This window comes from Anneissia japonica, unplaced genomic scaffold (genome assembly GCF_011630105.1).
Source record: "Anneissia japonica isolate Jap-2015-1 unplaced genomic scaffold, ASM1163010v1 scaffold284860_len1800451_cov186, whole genome shotgun sequence".
Taxonomy (NCBI): domain Eukaryota; kingdom Metazoa; phylum Echinodermata; class Crinoidea; order Comatulida; family Comatulidae; genus Anneissia; species Anneissia japonica.
Genome location: NW_022706010.1, coordinates 1,151,517 through 1,169,401, shown reverse-complemented (window position 1 = coordinate 1,169,401; position 17,885 = coordinate 1,151,517). Strand labels below are relative to the sequence as shown.

Here is a 17,885-nt window from a genome sequence, read left to right as displayed (position 1 = left end):
ATACAATAGTGCAAACTATTATAAACATTTAAAAAGTGAATAATTAATGAAAATACAAATTATAAAGGCATAGCATACTTTACATGTTATGTATACATTAATTCATCTTTGTATTAAGTTATTAATATTAAACTTTTGTTTAAAAAAAAAGGCAATGTAACAATAAAAATAAAGGCACCTAATGTACCCGGATACACCAGCATGGTACATTGAGAAAATTTATCAGAAAAGTTAGAGCAGTGAAGAATTTGGTAACTTAGGGCCCGTTCATACAACACGCCATTACATGCCTTATCAGCGCGGCAAAGTTCAGTGTGTTGTATAAACAAGTTTGGATTTTGTGTGATTACCAAACCATCTGGAAAAGAGTCTACTTGAGGAATCGCCAAATTTGGCTGGTTCGTGACCCTGGCGATGCCTACTTGTTCCCTCAGACTATGGCGGGTGTTAATTAATCAACTCGACAGGTCGCTATTTCGGTAAAATAAAAAGTATCGCTGGATGTATTTAATGATTTTATTGTATTTTACCTTTTTGTTGGTTTCAATTCATTGATCTTGAACTATTTTTTTCTTTTTTAGTACTGTAATGTAATTTTATTTTGGATTTGTATATTTCTGTGATAGACCTAATACTTTTTAGGTCTTTTTTTGTTAATTGCACGGCTGAAGTGCCACTGATTTATTATAAAAGTGTACATCCAAATGAATTAATATTATTATAGATTATAATAGTTTCTTTGTAACTATCACTCGGTAAGTAACGCAAAGAAATCAAGCACATGTCCTTCGTTGTCTTGTTGTTCTGCAAGCCTATGGGCTTCCCCCTCTATTCGTCTGTCTGACTAGCCTATCATCAGACAGATACAGTCAAAAGATCGTCGTCTCCCATGATACCCAACCGTTAGCAATGGTAAATACAATAATTAATGAAGTAACAACAAAATAGGATTATGAGAGAAAATATTAAGGGAATATTAACACAATCAATCAACTATAAATAATCCACTCCTCTTCCAAAAAACAAACCATGCAAATGCAGCGGAAGGAGAGTAGAGTTGCACTGTTGGTTTGACAGTGTATCTCAAAATAAATTGCACCATACGATACTTTCGGTGTGTAACACACGTATTGGGGTGTTGTATCCAGTGGGATCCCACTACGTGTCTATCCCACTGGGACTTACCTATCGAACTGGGATGAATGTAGAATTTTAGTGGAATTTTGTCTTGAAAGTGGGATTGCACTGTCATAAATATATCTCACTGAGGTGAATAAAGAAATCTCAGTGAAATTTTGTCTAATAGTGGGATCCCAACCAACTGGAATGGGATCCTACGGAACTGGGACAGGATCCCACTCAACTGGGATGTAATCCCACTGTGATAAATACATAGTGTGTTATAAACACAGATCTTGTAAAGAGGGTTCTCCAGAAGCCATTTTGGCAGTCAATTTTACCGGTAAAAATAACCAGTCAACCGGTAAAAATTTTGTGTTTGTAAAATTAAAAAATAGGCTCCCAGCGGGAGCGTGTGTCTACTGCCAAATTTAATAGAAACGGTGCTTTTATTATTATCCAGGCTTTCCAATTTGTGCAGACTGACTGATGATTGATATTGTTAATAAGCTCGCATCAACTCCAAAACCACCAAGTTAGGGTAGGAAAAAAATTGAAATAACCACAAGCAAAACAGTCTTGACCTAAGCTGAGTTCAACTGTTGACCCGTTTAACCACTTCTACTCGATTTAATTTTAACTTCCAACTTTCGGAACTGTGCGCCTCATATATATAATGAAGAATTGGCTAGCAATGCATCGTACCACACACGACCGAATTTACGGGTAGTAGTACTATCACATCATATCACACGTCACGAATATGACATAATGTCAACTTTACACTTCCCGATTTTACTTCACACTTTTGTGAATGTCAACTTACGCTCACAATGTCAACTTTACGCTTCCGGATTGACCAGGATACCAAGAAGGTGTCTATTGCCCAGAGGGCAGTAGACACAAAAACCACTGAAAGGCCTAGGTGGTCTAGCTATCTTTCAATAAAGGGACATTATACCAGTCTAGGACTTGGCCTAGACTATGTGTTGTTTTCTTCAAGTGATTAAGCCCCACTCAAAAGGAGCAACTCACACTGCACACATAGCTAGATTTTTGTGGACAAATTTACCAGTAAAAATGTTTTAATTTGGATAACACTGGTAAAGGTAAATGTTAAAGATGGTTATTATTATTATTATTATTATTATTATTATTATTATTATTATTATTATATTAACAATAAAAAATACTAACCAATCAGTGACATACTGTAGTAGATTATATGATAGTAATAATATCTAAAATAGCAAGTGTACATAGAAATTACAAGCAAACATTAGGATCTATAAAAAAAAAAAAATTTAAGTTCGGATAAATAATTACAATTTACAAGGTTGATGAGTTAGTTTCTTGATAATTACCATGTGAAACAAATCCGCATTTCAACTGACAATACCCAGGTAATGTGTTGCTAAAAATATCATCGCTGTGCGTAACAATTCTGTCATAAAATCTATAGTTCTTATGAAAAATCGAACAATACGTCATTTCTGGATGCACTTATACTTTATCTAATCCAGATGATCTAATGCTAAGATCTATCAAAAATTATTACCTTTACATCATCTAATATTAGAACCAAAAAAGAAAATAGTTTCTTATTCAGGTTTGCAAAAAAAAAACATGATGAGATACCATTTTCCCAGTTCAAAATGATTTCCACAATACTGTACATAACAGTCCCAAGTAACATCTTACAATTATAAACCATATACAAAGCTCTATTTTACGAAGCTTTTTTGTGACAATGATATCAATACATTAATACAAGCAACCTTTCTAAATACCAGAACATTTCAAATGCATAAAACATCAAAATATTACTGGGTATAAAATGTTACATCAGGCATTAAAGAAAATATTTTAACCAATTAATAGACATAAAACTTCCTTTAAAGAAAAAAATATTTATCTGCTTCTTTAGAAAACAGTGAAAACAAATAATTTGTGACTGAAATTGCCTTGTCAGGTTGGCTTTCATAAGCAAGGCTTCACCCTGTACAGCTCTTCTAAGAGAATAGTTAGATGTGCAAATTGGGAGATGTTACTGTTACCAACTTTAGGGCTAAACTCATAATTAATAATCTACTGTAATACCACTTTGGAATTGCCATGGCAAAAGAACATTATTCCTACAGTAAATCATCACCGAGGAATTGAAATGATTTTCCAAACATAAACAAAGATAAAACAATATTAATATTTTAAAATTTTACATCTTTTCATAAGCTTAAAGGTTAATATATTAATAATGAACAAAATACTGGGATCTCTATATTATTTGGATTGATCTATGTTTTAAAAAGTTACTAAAATATCATATCTGATCCCATTAACTGGGCTATTGATTGGTTCAATTAATTTATTTAAATATATACAAACCATATCAAAGATTTAATTTTATTGAAAGTCTTTTAGCTGATGTAGGCGGTATATCTTACAGATCAAAAGCTTCAAAAATACAAATAGAGGAAGATATCAGTATAAAAATATTAGGAAGCTTTGAATAGAAATATAATAAAATAGTCTTAAACATACAACATACAATCCAATTTCTTTAGTAAAGGTAAGACAAGACAATGTTTCATTCAAAGCATTTCAAAAATTGTTTTTCTTGGCTAGATATTAGAGTGCTAAAAACATTTAAATAATACATTCTTTAAAAAAAACATGTTGCTTTCTGTCACACCATTAACATTTTTTTTATACAATGTATGTGTGGAAAAATGAATGTAAAAAATATTTAATAAATATGCTTCTATAGGTGTCATTATGCTTTTTCAGCCTGAACAATGTTATAGTCAGCAGATCTGACCTTTTATTTACGGAAGAATAATAAGTCTGCATTAAAGAAACGTCAGGAAATGACTAGTTTTAAGCTATTACAAATTCCATAAACAAGTGAATTAAAATACAAAAATAGCATGTGCATGGAATAATGTTCAGGCTTAAAAAAACACTATCAAACAGGCAGACGATTATAACATGAAAATATAATTTTTACTGTTTCTTAACTTACTATAAAATACAGAAATATGGTGGTAAAGTACAGTATAGAACTGTGTAGGCCATCAGATATGTTCATTAATAAGCAAATTCACGTGGACATGAATGTGACAGACAAATTTAGTACAGTACTCTCTTATTTAAAAGTACTGTATGTAACACAATGAAAAATGACAGCAAATCGATTCAGGAAAGAATAAAAAAATATTTAAAAAACATCAAAAATTAAAAGTATCATTGACCTAGGTCAAAGGAAAGAATGAACAAAAAACACCACCCGTGTTGAGAACAAAGTTTTACCCTTATAAACAAGTTAATTTCGATAATCATATTCCTAAAGGCTATAATTTGATAAACATTGATTAATATCTTCTTTGAAAAAAGGAGTTTCTCGTTGGTACAGTATCATATCACATGATACCTTACAAATGTAAAATATTCAACCATATTAAATTTTTATGAAGTCTAAACAATATATTTGCAATGGGAAATGCACAAAACAGACAGGGAGCTGCAAACCCCCTCCCCTCTCATTTCCATGATCCCCATCCTTTCACCATTTTTTTTAACGTTTTATTATTTATACCACTAGTTACTTGAGTTTGATGCCATAATTCACTTTATGCATCAATCAATCAATCAATCAATCAATCAATCAATCAATCAATCAATTAATCAATCAATCATGAATGTTTGACATTACCTTTAATATACTTTTAATATTATTTATAAGACATGAGGCCATACATCTCACTGACATATTGAAGAATGAAGGGAAAACTAGTGTAACTTACATCTGACACGTCTCTCTGACCTGCGTTTAAGATTATTAGCGCTCCGAGTATTGTCCACATTGAGCATGCTGGCCTCTGTAGGTTTACACAGCTCTGGCATTATAAACCTGACTGTTAAGAAGTGCTACCAAGACTAAAAAGCTTACTAACTGTACACCTTCGGTTCATACAAAAAAAACAAGTACTCATAGATTGAAATCCATAGACTGAGTAAGCTTCCAAAGGTTGTGTTGTCCCTTCGACACAGACCTGACTCATGTTATGGCCTAAATATAAAAAGATTCTTTATCTAGGATTGCACACTGACACTTGGCGCTATAAATAGCACCGAAGCCTAGTTAATTACTTGCTTAATATATTTACAAATTGCCCTAGTCATAACCCAAAGGTTCAAGACATCATTCAGGGGAAGTGGACTCTTCCATTATCAACGGGGATGTATTTTTTACAGATGAGTTGAAGCATTATTTAATGGCTAATTGATTATCATGTTTGGGCCAATCCTTTAATAAGAGAAGAACGATATGTTAGGAGATCAATTTTCAACAAGATCAAAACAAGAACTAACGTTAACAAAAGTTATTTGTGTAGCTTGTGTGTTTATTTTGTACAAAATAAAATTCAATGATATTTATGCTAGAGATTGTAGAATTCTCACTCACTAACCAATAGAAAATACCAGGTGACGTAAAAAGAATTGCACCCAAGACTAAGAAACCTTTGTCATTAATATTAAACTGGTGATGAGTGGACCTAGGCCAAAGGGTGTATATATTTTAGCTAGCCACTTCCACACTTCCCCAAAAATTCGCTAGTCATACCTCCATGAACTGATCTATTAGAATATAAGTCAAGATGCCTTGTAAATTGTAAGAGGGTTTTACTTTAGTAGCTTACATTTGTTACCAGATAATATACAACTGAAGAATGTGCAGATAATATACAACTGAAGAATGTGGGAAAGTGCAATTCTAGGCCTCCACAAGACATATTCAGTGAGGAACACTCAGACACACCCCTGTTTAGACCTACGGTCGGCAAGCATTCACTCTTTATGACCCCAAATTTTTGGGCATAGCTTTCCACAACCCAAGACCTCCAGTTATCATAGAATTATCGTCAAAATTACAAATTATACAACCAATGTAATACAGCAAAACCCTACTTTGGGACACCCCTATTCAGTGGACACTTTTCTGTGAAATGAGAATTATTTCTTTCAATACTACTGCCAACCCCTATTACAGGGACACTCATATTATTGGGAAAGGAACACACTCTCTGGGTGTGCCAAATGATCAAATAAATTCATATTCAACTCCTAGTAGGGGACAATTGATTTTTGTATCATTGTACAGTATCGAAAAACTACAGCAGTCTAAAATTTAAAAAAACTATATACTTTGACACCTTTTGAGCAAAAAACTTCACATCAAAAAAGAATGTTTTCTACTGAATCCTTAGTGCGAACATCGGCATAGGCCTATTTCCCATCAATCTTGTCAAATTTTACCTCTAACCATGGGGATTCTTTGTTTGTATAATTTCATATAAGATTCTAATTTATATCATAACAATAACATGCACCCTTATTTTGAAGTCGTTACTCTTGCATGCATCCAACAGAAAGCTTTAAAAAATAGAATATTTGGTCATTAAATTTGCATCTCCAAATATCGGAACATAATATGATCATTGTAGTTTTAACTACATTACTGCTAATTTCATATTTAAATGTATTTTGCATTGCAAATTATTGATATAAATTATTTATAATTCAACTGTAACTCATTTTTAATAAAAATGAAAATTGTAATTTAAAGGTACAATTTAAGCTTTGGCTTGTGTCCTCTTAATAGTGGGTACACACTTATTGAGAAGTCCAGAGGGTGTCCCCTTAATAGGGGTTCTACTGTACTTTATCAAAGTACTGTCTCGTGACAAAAATATATTTGGAAAGCATACTTATTAAAGAAAATAATCACCTAAAGCATGTTTTCAATTTTATTTCATGATTTGTTGATTTCCATCATTTTAATCTAACCGCGTTAATTTTGACATTGGTTGTTAACACCTTTGTCATGTTTTGATTCCATTATGCCCACTAATTTTAGTAAACTAGCCAAATACGGAGCTGAGGATGTGAATGAGTGAAAACACCGCAAATATTTCTGTATATTTTGAAGCATAAACACTATTCAACAAACAGCAGTCTGACTGGGATTACACTGCCGGGGCAAACTGAAGACAATAGACAAAATTTCATCAAATGTTTTGTTTAAATGATGTTTTCAAGGAAATCTTCTAATTTTTAAAGTATTTAATTTTAACACTTAAGACTTTTTGTATAGTTCTTTTGGGACCCAGATGCAATCCGACGACCCTCAACAATTCATTCACGACCCACGGGTTGCCAAATGTAGGTTTAGACAACCTGTTCACACTACATAACAACTTTCATCAATTGTAGAGTTTGCCATTGCAGATCATAAATGCCAGGTTTACACTAGTATTCTGACCATGATGGGAAGCTAATCGTTAGCTTAACCATTAGCACTGCGTTTGAGAACGCCCTATTGAAATAGGCTAATAATCGGGAGATCAGGATCGGTTAACAAATTGTGGCCGCTAAAAGTTAGCAAATTGACTTCGTTCTTATAAACAACCAATCAGATGCTAGCATATCTAAATCCCAATTGCAGAAGTTTGACTACCAACCAACTTTTTGACTACCAACCCATTCTTTCACCCAAAATCAACAATGTTTTGGCCATCCTTGCATATGTAATATTTTTTATTGTTCTTATGTATTCAGCCTTATGCAATTTTGGGCTGGTGAACCATGTTTAACCATTACCTTCTGCAGTCTATTAAGTATTCATTGACCAAATATAACTGTTCATTATTGAAAACATACTAAAATCTATCACAGACTCAAAAGCATAAGTGGTAAAATTGGAAGGATGTTCTTCTTTCCAGGGAAAAATACTTTGGAAGACTTAATATAGGCCTACATGTTTTATTGTCATATTTTCACGAATAATCACGTGGAACTTACCACAAATTGTTCACTGTGGTATTTCAAGAAAATCAATACACAATATTTCTTTGTATTCTTTGTAAATACTAAAATTGGATTATGTATAGAAGATTTTATAAATACATGTAATATTGTTTTTATCTTCCACCAGTCATGCCAAACGTGAAAAAACATATGTCCATTGGCTCGTTAACCTTGGAATATATAGAATTTTATATTCTTAACACCCGAGTTAAAAAAATATTAAGCACTACGGAAGAATTTAAATGCAAATTTTTTTTTAATGTTTCAAATTTTTATCACCAAACAGTCATGTAAAACGTGACTAAACGCAAGTGTATGAATTTATTATATGATATTATATTCTGTACAGTGAGTAAACAAATTGGTAAAATTACACAAGATTAAAATTACATGTATTATATGTAAATGACTCAATTTTTGATTACCAAAACATCAAACATGACTAAACCTGTGTCAATTTGTTTTTAATTGATCATTTTGTAGGATTTTATATTCTACTGTATGAGTACAAGAAATTGGATAGAGTATTTAAAATACATTTTAAATTTTCCAGCAGGCATTTTGTGCCTACTTCTGGTGATGGGTTACTAATGGTAACGGAAGAGCCTATCCGATCACAAAAGTTATGTTGTTCAATATCTAAGACTGCCATGGGGAGAGGGGGATAGAGGGGATAAAAGGGTGTGCAAAGGTGTACTAATTGGTAATGGCGAGAAAGAGGCAAAGCCGGTTGGATCAGATTCAATTATTCATTACAATGGCAACTTTAATACCCAAATACTGGCCTAACGACTGATTGTGGATTAAACTATAAAAATTTAAGATTCCTTTTTAATCTTATCTATTAATTTATTATTCCATACATTCTCAAATATTAAAAATGCAACTGCTAGGCACATGCTTATATAAACAATCTTTTGGTTTTTGAGGGATTTTTTTTTTGTATATTGCATAGTTCTATAAAAACTGGTAGGCATTGCTAAAAAAATATGATCGCCATGTCGCCATTGGCGACAAAAAAATGAATCGTGGCAAGTAGTTTCGCCATTCTCATTGCCATCATGACTACCAGCGTAGAAACAGGTGATAGCCAAACTGGCGATAAAATCCACATTTTAAAAAATCTTGTAGTCGTGTAGGTCATTTGACAGATGCCCTGGACAAACATAAACCTGTTGTAAACAGGAGCAGCGATTATTGTTGTCTAGGTTTAGGCCCAGGCTAGCCCAATTAATTAGCCTAAAGTAGGACCAGTTTGTAGGCCTAGTATTTTTAATTATACTCTCTACAGTGCTGTCCTGGGATTCCTACTACATTTTCTACGACATTCAAGCAATGGTTTGGGCTGTCTAAATAAGTATTTCCATAATTACGTTCATTCATAAACAATTTTGGAACACGTTGTTTCTATTTGTACCTGCATCGCTCAAAACAATAACTAACTATTTTTCGGCAGTTCAGTCCTCAAACGAAGTCATGTGAGCAGCTTCATTTTCGATGTTGCAACAAAACACACGTGGTTGCTGGTTGACACTTGCTGTTCGACGTCTGGTTACAGTTCATTATTATGCAAATTCTCGCCTGGCTAAACCCGCTAGTCTGAACGTCCGACAATGTTAAGCCGGGCTTAACGTTGAGCCGGGCTTAACTCAAGCCTGGCTTATCTCCAAGTCTGAACGTAGCCAAAAACATGAGTTGTAAGTAATTTCTTTACTAGAATTTAACTGTAGAAAGGCATACGTCATCTGCCCTTACTTTGTATTTCTCCAGTTCTGTTTTTGTTTATAAAACATGATGCGTTGCAGCGTGATGCAGCGTACTTCGCACAGTAGACTGTGAGTAGTAATGACTTAAGCCTAGAATTACCAATATTTTTAGCTCAATATCGACTGTTGTAAGTCACCATAATAACAAAATGATTGATTGAAATAAATAAATATACTCAAGTATTTTATTTTATTAGATTTTATTATTAAAACTAAAACTAAACCTAGCAAGAAATGGAGATTTCCTTAGATTAAGAATACGGTGTTTCATTGTTTCATTGTAGTAGCCAGAAGTTTACATGCACTTCACCATGTAATGCGTAATGCTTTTACAGTAATTATAAAAGATCCGAATCTTGACAATGCCCAACGTATTTCATTGACAAATTGTCGGCGCACAAAGAAATATCAAGCAGAAAATCGACTATGCCATAGTTACGCACAGCACTGCTTGCATCAAGTTAACAGTCCCCAACACTCCCGCGATTTATTGACGGTTTAAAAGAAAAAATGTAGGCTTACTCAATATAAAATTTGTTATTTTCTGCAGTAAAGATTGAAAATGAGTTCTTGGGATTTAAAGTTGTTAAAGTAATTAAAAAATCATTCACTGCTAAGTGATGGAGATAATGTGCATATAAAACTCAAATCTTGTAAAACTGGTTTTAAAAATTGAGGGTTTAGGGCCTATATTTGAATCAGTTTCACGTCTCAAAAATTTTGCCGTCTCAGAGATTCTCTAGAAGGGAATCGTCCCCTCGGCCCATGATCAGAGTTATGCCTACAGTGCTTGTCTTTCGTTAAAACTCGAGAGGTAAGCAATAAATGAAATGAGGATGTGTCAGGCTGTAAAATATATCCTGCGTAAAATATTAGGCCCAGAAATCTGTTGACGCATTTCGAAAATATATGAGCCGATTTCCACAGAAATTTTGGAGCAAATTGAGGTCTTGATAGTAGGAACACAGGTATTTACGATTCTGTGCATCTATTTTTCTAGAGGTTTCCCGTTCAATTTAAATTAGTTTTTTGTATCCTCAAAAAAAAAAAAAAAAAAAAAAAAAATACATCTGAAGTTAGTAAACAATCAACGCACTCTTACATACATAGAATATTATTAATAATGTTTATTTTATTTGAATTTTTACATATTATACATTATTGAAATTCTTGCAAATTACAAAAAGAAAGAAAAACATTTTGCATGATCAATGCAGTATGCATGTAAGCCTATTAATGTTGTAGGGCCACAGCAAAAATACTTTATTTTTCAAGGGTACTTGTCCAGGGACAAGTGAAAAAATATGAAATTCCCTTATGCCTGTAGCCAAATGGCTAAGGGATCTAAAATGGATTTTTTGAACACTGAGTCGGACTGAATTGACTACAATGTTATAACTACTATGTCAACCTTTTATAGTATAGTATCAACACATGCTTAATTATCGGTAATAAAAAAGTAATGGGCAACATCAAAAAATGGTAAGAATAATGGTTATGACACCGGAGCCTTACAAACAACTCTTTTATTATTACTTTCAGGAAGACGGTTTTTATGGCCTGGATTTGCATTCTTCCCTCTTAAAATAGTAGTCAAAGGAAGAATAATAACGATAATCATTTAAAGAATGCTATTGAATTAAAAAACAAAGTATAAATTATACAGAAACAAGTATAGATACAGTCGAACTACTGTTTAAAAAAAGGGTAAATAAAAATTTGCCACTCTATAAGAAAAGAAGGAAAAAAAGAGAAAAATATTTTTTGGTTCTGGAAATAAATATTTTTTAAAAATGAAAAAAAATAGTACAAAAAATACCAAACTTTTGTAGAGCTTTAATTAATCAGGATCCATGTAATTAAATAGACCTACAGTAGACTGTAGTTTACACAGTAAGTCAATCGTGACATCATCATTGTAGCTTCAATGTAATTTTCTTATCCCTGAGCGGCAAACACATTTAAAAAACAATTTGAGGCTATAACCTCCCCAACCTCCTTTTATATCATTTAATAAACACTGCCTAATAATAACCTATATCAAAAGCATTTTTATCAAGACTTACGGATGAATTGCTGAGAAACAAACTTATTTATGGCCACTTGGTTTTAGCGTGAACCCTGACTGAACTTTGCAGAAACTTCACATCGAACTTTGCATCGCGAGGTAACACAAAATGTCGGAAAACTTTTTCTTTGAAGCATGCGCATTTGTATAAATGTCTACACACACACGCACACACATAATACACACAATAAAAAACAAAGGAAAATGAAAAGTGATTACAATAGTTCCTATTGCATTAGATGCATAGGAACTAAAAAGTACACTGAAAATATAATAAAATTTAAGTTTAAAATATATAATGCACAATCATCTATATTATTAATAAATCTAAATAATTAAACAAATAAAAATAGAAACTCTTAAGAATTAAGAATTTAATAATAAGAATTATAAAATAGAATTTCAGAAATGAAATTAAAATAACAAAAGTATCACTAAAAGAATATTCTAAAATTTCAAATTTTAAATATACAATGCACAATTAACCATAATAAATCTTTAACAATTAATACAAATAAACACAGAAACTTTAGACTAAATGAAAAAAAAAACCAGTTTAAATTGACAAATAGGACAAAAGTTACAATTATGAAGGGAGAGAGTGAGATGAAATAGAAGTCTAGATTTGAAAGTAGTAAGGAGTTGCCAGACAGTGATAAAATGGCAGGTGAGCTAAAAAGTTATTATTTGGGGGAGGGGTTAAATTTAAGCTTCTGTGGAATAGTTAGTATACATCCATAATTACTACTGCAGCCATCTAACTATTGCTAGGAGTTCAAAACAACACAAAAACATCCTAGCAGAAAGAAGTGTCACAGTATTTGGGATTTTTAATAGATTTAAGGTGCGTGATTTTCAAACCCAATGTGTTCTATTTTTCACACCCCTCAAGAGTGATGGTATGGGAGTGCAATCGTTTGCCTCAAATCATAAGTCCAAGGTAATGTCTTACAATCAGTACTACTGTATGTGAGAAGCAATACTTGATAGTATGGTTAGCAATGTCAGAAATTTTGCTCCAGCTTAAAGTTTGCGCCAAAATCGACTGGTATTTGAATTATTTACTTAATTAGTTCTCAATGTAAAACATTTTCTTTTCCTAAAACAACATAACAGAAAATACATAATAATAAGGAACCTATTTATTGGCATAGATCCTTGCAAAAAAAATATTTCATTCTCTATCTTAATGGGAGTTACTGTTTTTATCTTTAAATCAATAGCAAATTAATTATTTTAATTTAATTTTATCAATTTATTTCAATCTTATAAAGCAAATGAATTTGCTTTTACTTCAGTTAAAATTAGATAATAATAATCACATAGCACGAGCAATTGGCACAAGATACAAAGAACACACAAGACAATCTGGATTAAGTACAGCAGTTGGAGAACACATCAAATCAACGAAACACATCATACAAATGGAAATCATGGAAGTGTGCCGTGAGGGACAATACTGGAAAAGAAAAATAAGGGAAAGCATTGAGATTCACACCCAAAAGCCCACCCTGAATAGGGACACAGGATATGACCTACCAGCCATCTTCAGTGACCTGCTGTTATGTGACTGTTCAACCATAGAACGGTCACAGAAAGGTAGTTCCCTGAATGATGCTGTTGTGACAACAGCGAAAGCTCTGACTCAAAAATTTCTAACAAAGACTCTGAAAGGTAACATTTTCACTATAATAATCATATAATTATTTGTTGTACATTTTTTTGAATTATTGAATATTAGTAATTATAATAATTATAATCAGGCCTCGAATTTAACCGCAGCCACTGCCGACGGTGCCCTCCCAGTTGGCCTTGGTGCCCCTGAAAAATGAAGCACGACGACGGCCACTACTTGCCTGCCCTTTTGAAGCCTTGGCCTCGGTGCCCTCACGATGCTTAATATAGATCGTTTGACACATAAAATAAATCTAAGAACGTTTAAATCTTGAAAGAAAACACGAAAGCCAAAAACGTAGGTCGCCTCAGCTAGCCTTAGCCAGGTTGCAGTGACAAAACAGAACATGAGAGAATTTCCATGTGTGTTGTTTTTGCGGTTACCGTTGTGTGCGCATGCGTCTTACTCTAGCGGTTATTGCAATATAAACATGGGCTCATTCGACTGGTTCATTTCGTTGGAACGAATTTTCGTTGAGTATTATTTTGATTCGACTGGTTCGTTAAATAGACTTCATTGACAACGAAAATTGACGTAAACCAGAGTGCGTTAATCAGCGTTAAGTTACCCATGTGACCAAAGAGAAACACAGTGATTTTTTATTAACAACATTTGCGTTAATATAACTTAGAATAAATTTCATAAAATAAACATTATAATATTTACCCACATGGAGTCAAAAAATTATTGTAGGCAAACAGAATAAAAAAAAAAACTGGATGAAAATATTTTTTTTTAACGAAAAACCCATACTACCACAAGTTGAAGCAATCTTGATTACGCAACGTGTATCGAGGTAACTATACAGCCATTTTGTTTTGTCGAGTATTACAAGTTTTCTATTCGACTGGTCGTCTTCGTTGAGTAGGATGTTACCGCTGCACGCAGGTGGCCGTGGTTTAACGAAGAACGACCAGTTGAATACGGCCTTTGTATAGTTGTAAACATGTGCTTGCTGCACAGCTAACTTTGGGCGATCTTACGTCATCGCAGCTTTCGCGGCTAGTTTAGAGTTGTGACTTCCTCTCCGATGACGACGGACTGAGCAACAGCACAAAGATATCGAACTTCTTGAAATTTGACTGTTTTGTACGATTGCCGACTGCCGCAGTATATTCCAACATTGAATCAATAATTAATAAAATACTCTAAACAAAGTCATATTACCATTGACAACTATGGCTTGGCTAGGCCTAGTTTGAATTGGCCTAGGCCTAGCTTGCCCAGCCTGGCTACCGACGAATCAAGGCACTCGCGAGAAATTAGTACTGATGCTAAATCAAATTTTGCCTTGGGTGCCCTTTTATACTTGAAAATTTGGCCTTGGTGCCTTTCCATTTGGCCTTGGTGCCTTTCAAAATCATGTCATACCGGAGGCCGTTTGGCCTTGCCCATAAAATCCCCAAATTCGAGGCCTGTATAATAAATATATTTACATAATATTTTTAATACTGTATATTACAGAATGACTTACTTTACACTCAATTTAAGCTATTTTTCTATTTGGCAATAATATGATTATTTTTAATGAATTTTATTTGTAATTTATTATTTAAAAACTGTACAAAATATGAATGATTTCTACATGTGAGTGATTTTGCACATGTACAGTATCACTAATTTGTAAGTATTTGCCAATGGAAGATGAATTTCTTTATTAGTATTTATGAGGACAATTTTTTTAAAATAATCACTAATTTGTAAGTATTTGCCAATGGAAGATGAATTTCTTTATTTGTATTTATGAGGACAATTTTTTTTAAATAAAGCAAATGAAGTAAAAAATCAAAAGTAAATTAGATAAAATGTCTTGTCTTGCAGTAACTCATTGAATTCAGCAGGGCTGACATACTGTATTTGATTACATTTACAAGAGCATTAAGCCTCAACACAACGCTCCCAAAGGTCACAGGAACAACTTGAAGAAAAACACAACATTTTCCTATTTCAATCTAACATTACTGTACTTTGAATGTAATGCCAAGAATTGTTAGTTTCATGTCTGTGTGATTTGAAAATATGGTGAGGGTATTTACCATTGTACTTGCTATCCTACTGCATATTATAAGTCAATCGTGACATGATCACTGTAACTCCCAATGTTATTTTTCTATTCCCAAACATGCACTAATTTTTCATTCACTATTATATAATTTTTACTAGTGTATGATATACAACTATACTAATTGCAGGTTCATAAAAAGCAAAACGTATCTTTGCCACCTCTTTTAATGCTTCGAACACAATCTTTAGACCGTCCTTATTCTTATTTTCCATGGAAAAATGATTTTATTTTGAAAAATGGCTGATAGTAATTTTTTTCTTGAAACTCCCAAATTTGATGAGGGAGGGGGATGTGACATTGCAATTAATTCTATTTGGCCTAATAGATGTCACGCTATCCTTTTTTTTATCCATTTTTGGATGCTTATTTTCATTGGACTAAACTTAGAATGTTTTCACAAAAGAAATTACATAGTACAGTATTGATAAGTTCTTATTATTCTACTGCCCTCTCTTACTGTTTAACAAATTAATTTAACTGCGCATGCATTTTAGCTACCCACATCATACTGTAGCTGTTGGTCTTAAAATTGTTTTTTTTTCATGCCTTAAGACTTAATTGTCTAGTAAAATTGTATTACGAGCTATATCAAATCCCATTACATAATATTATGATATTTAATCTCATTATGAAGTTTAGAGTCTCGAATATTGTCATCGAAAATTGAAAAAAAAACCCCTGAACTTAGAATTAAGCTGTGCACAATAACCTCAGCCGCCCATCAACTTCAAAATTACAAATAAATATGTAAACAACAATCAGGTTCCAGTTACTGAAACAAAAGACCCAAGAATGATCAGAAAAACATATTAAAACCTTGTAAAATTGTATTGTTACTAGTAACTGTATTGTTACACTTTTTTTTTTATCAGAACCGGTAAAATTTTGCCCAGGCTCAGTATTTTTGGCTGATTTAAGGTTGAAATGTTCTTATTTTGTTCTTATTTTACACACTTTCAAACATAGAAAAGTATTATTACAGCAGTATACACTGTACTGGAATGTAGGTAAAAATTGCCCTAGAAAAAATGACCCCAGAAAAACGGCCCTGGTAAAAATGGCCCCAAACGACAGGTAGCTAGAACTTCTGTACTGTAATATAGAGGGTATTACATAGTCATACCTACTGCAGGCCTCGAATTTGGGGATTTTATGGGCAAGGCCAAATGGCCTCTGGTATGACATGATTTTGAAAGGCACCAAGGCCAAAAATTTCAAATATAAAAGGGCACCAAGGCAAAATTTGATTTAGCCTCAGTACTAATCTCTCGCGAGTGCCTTGATTCGTAGGCAAGCTAGGAATAGGCCAAGCCAAGCTAGGCCTAGCCAAGTCGATGGTAAAATGACTTTGTTTTAGAGTATTAACTATTATCGTTTCAATGTTGGAATAAACTTTTAGTTTTTTGGGGCGGTTGGCGATCGTAAACAAAATAGTCAAAGTTCAAGAAGATCAATATCTGATGTTGTTGCTCAGAGCGTCGTCATCGGAGAGGAGGCCACACCTCTAAACTGGCCGTCATCAACTGGATTAGCCGAGTGTCAACCAATTAGGTTAATTTCACACGCTTGAGCTGTAACGACGTCAGATCGCCCAAAGCAATTACCACTCGAATCAGATACATGCGCACACAACGGTAACCGCAAAAACAGTTCGTATCAACAGACATGGAAATTCTCTCATGTTCTGTCACTGCAACCTTATCTAGGCCTAGACGACCTATGTTTTTGGCTTTTGTGTTTTCTTCCAAGATTTGAACGTTCTTATTTAGATTTATTTTACGTGACAAACGATCTACATGAAGCGTCATGAGGGCACCGAGGCCAAGGCTGCAAAAGGCCAGGCAAGTAGTGGCCGTCGTCGTGCTTCATTTTCAGGGCACCAACTGGGAGGGCACCTGCGGCAATGGCCGCGGTGGCCGTCGTTAAATTTGAGGCCTGCTATTGCACATAAGGTACAGATATAATTTTGTTTTTATAGTTTTTTAAATTAAAATCTCATTTGACATTTTACCTCAGCCTCAATTTGTTCTTATTTTGTTCGTAATTTTTAAGCAAATTCAGCCTCAGTATTCTTATAAAAAAAAAGTGTGCAGTAGCTAATTATATTATCATATGTCCTTACTATTCAATAGTCTTGCAAGGTCTCAAAATTGGAGTTCTATAAGAGGGTCATAGGTGAATTGAATGGCAATAAGTAGGTTAAGGTCAGTGAGTTGTGACCTGACCATACCATTTGTCAAGTAATCCACTATAGTGCTATAATACTGTAGCAGATAAGAATTGGAATGATGAAGGATCAAGAAAGTCATCTGACCAAAATATGGA

At 33.4% G+C, this 17,885-nt stretch overlaps 1 protein-coding gene across 1 annotated transcript in view; it reads right to left on the bottom strand.

The window, feature by feature from the left end:
• Nucleotides 1–5,193, bottom strand: part of LOC117105991 (histone deacetylase 4-like) — a 69,360-nt gene extending 64,167 nt beyond the window's left edge. The window contains exon 1 of the mRNA XM_033247294.1: nucleotides 4,923–5,193. Coding sequence (XP_033103185.1) covers nucleotides 4,923–5,022 — 100 coding nt within the window. The 5' untranslated portion in view covers nucleotides 5,023–5,193. The remainder of the gene's footprint in view (nucleotides 1–4,922) is intronic.
• Between the last annotated feature and the right edge of the window lie 12,692 nt (nucleotides 5,194–17,885).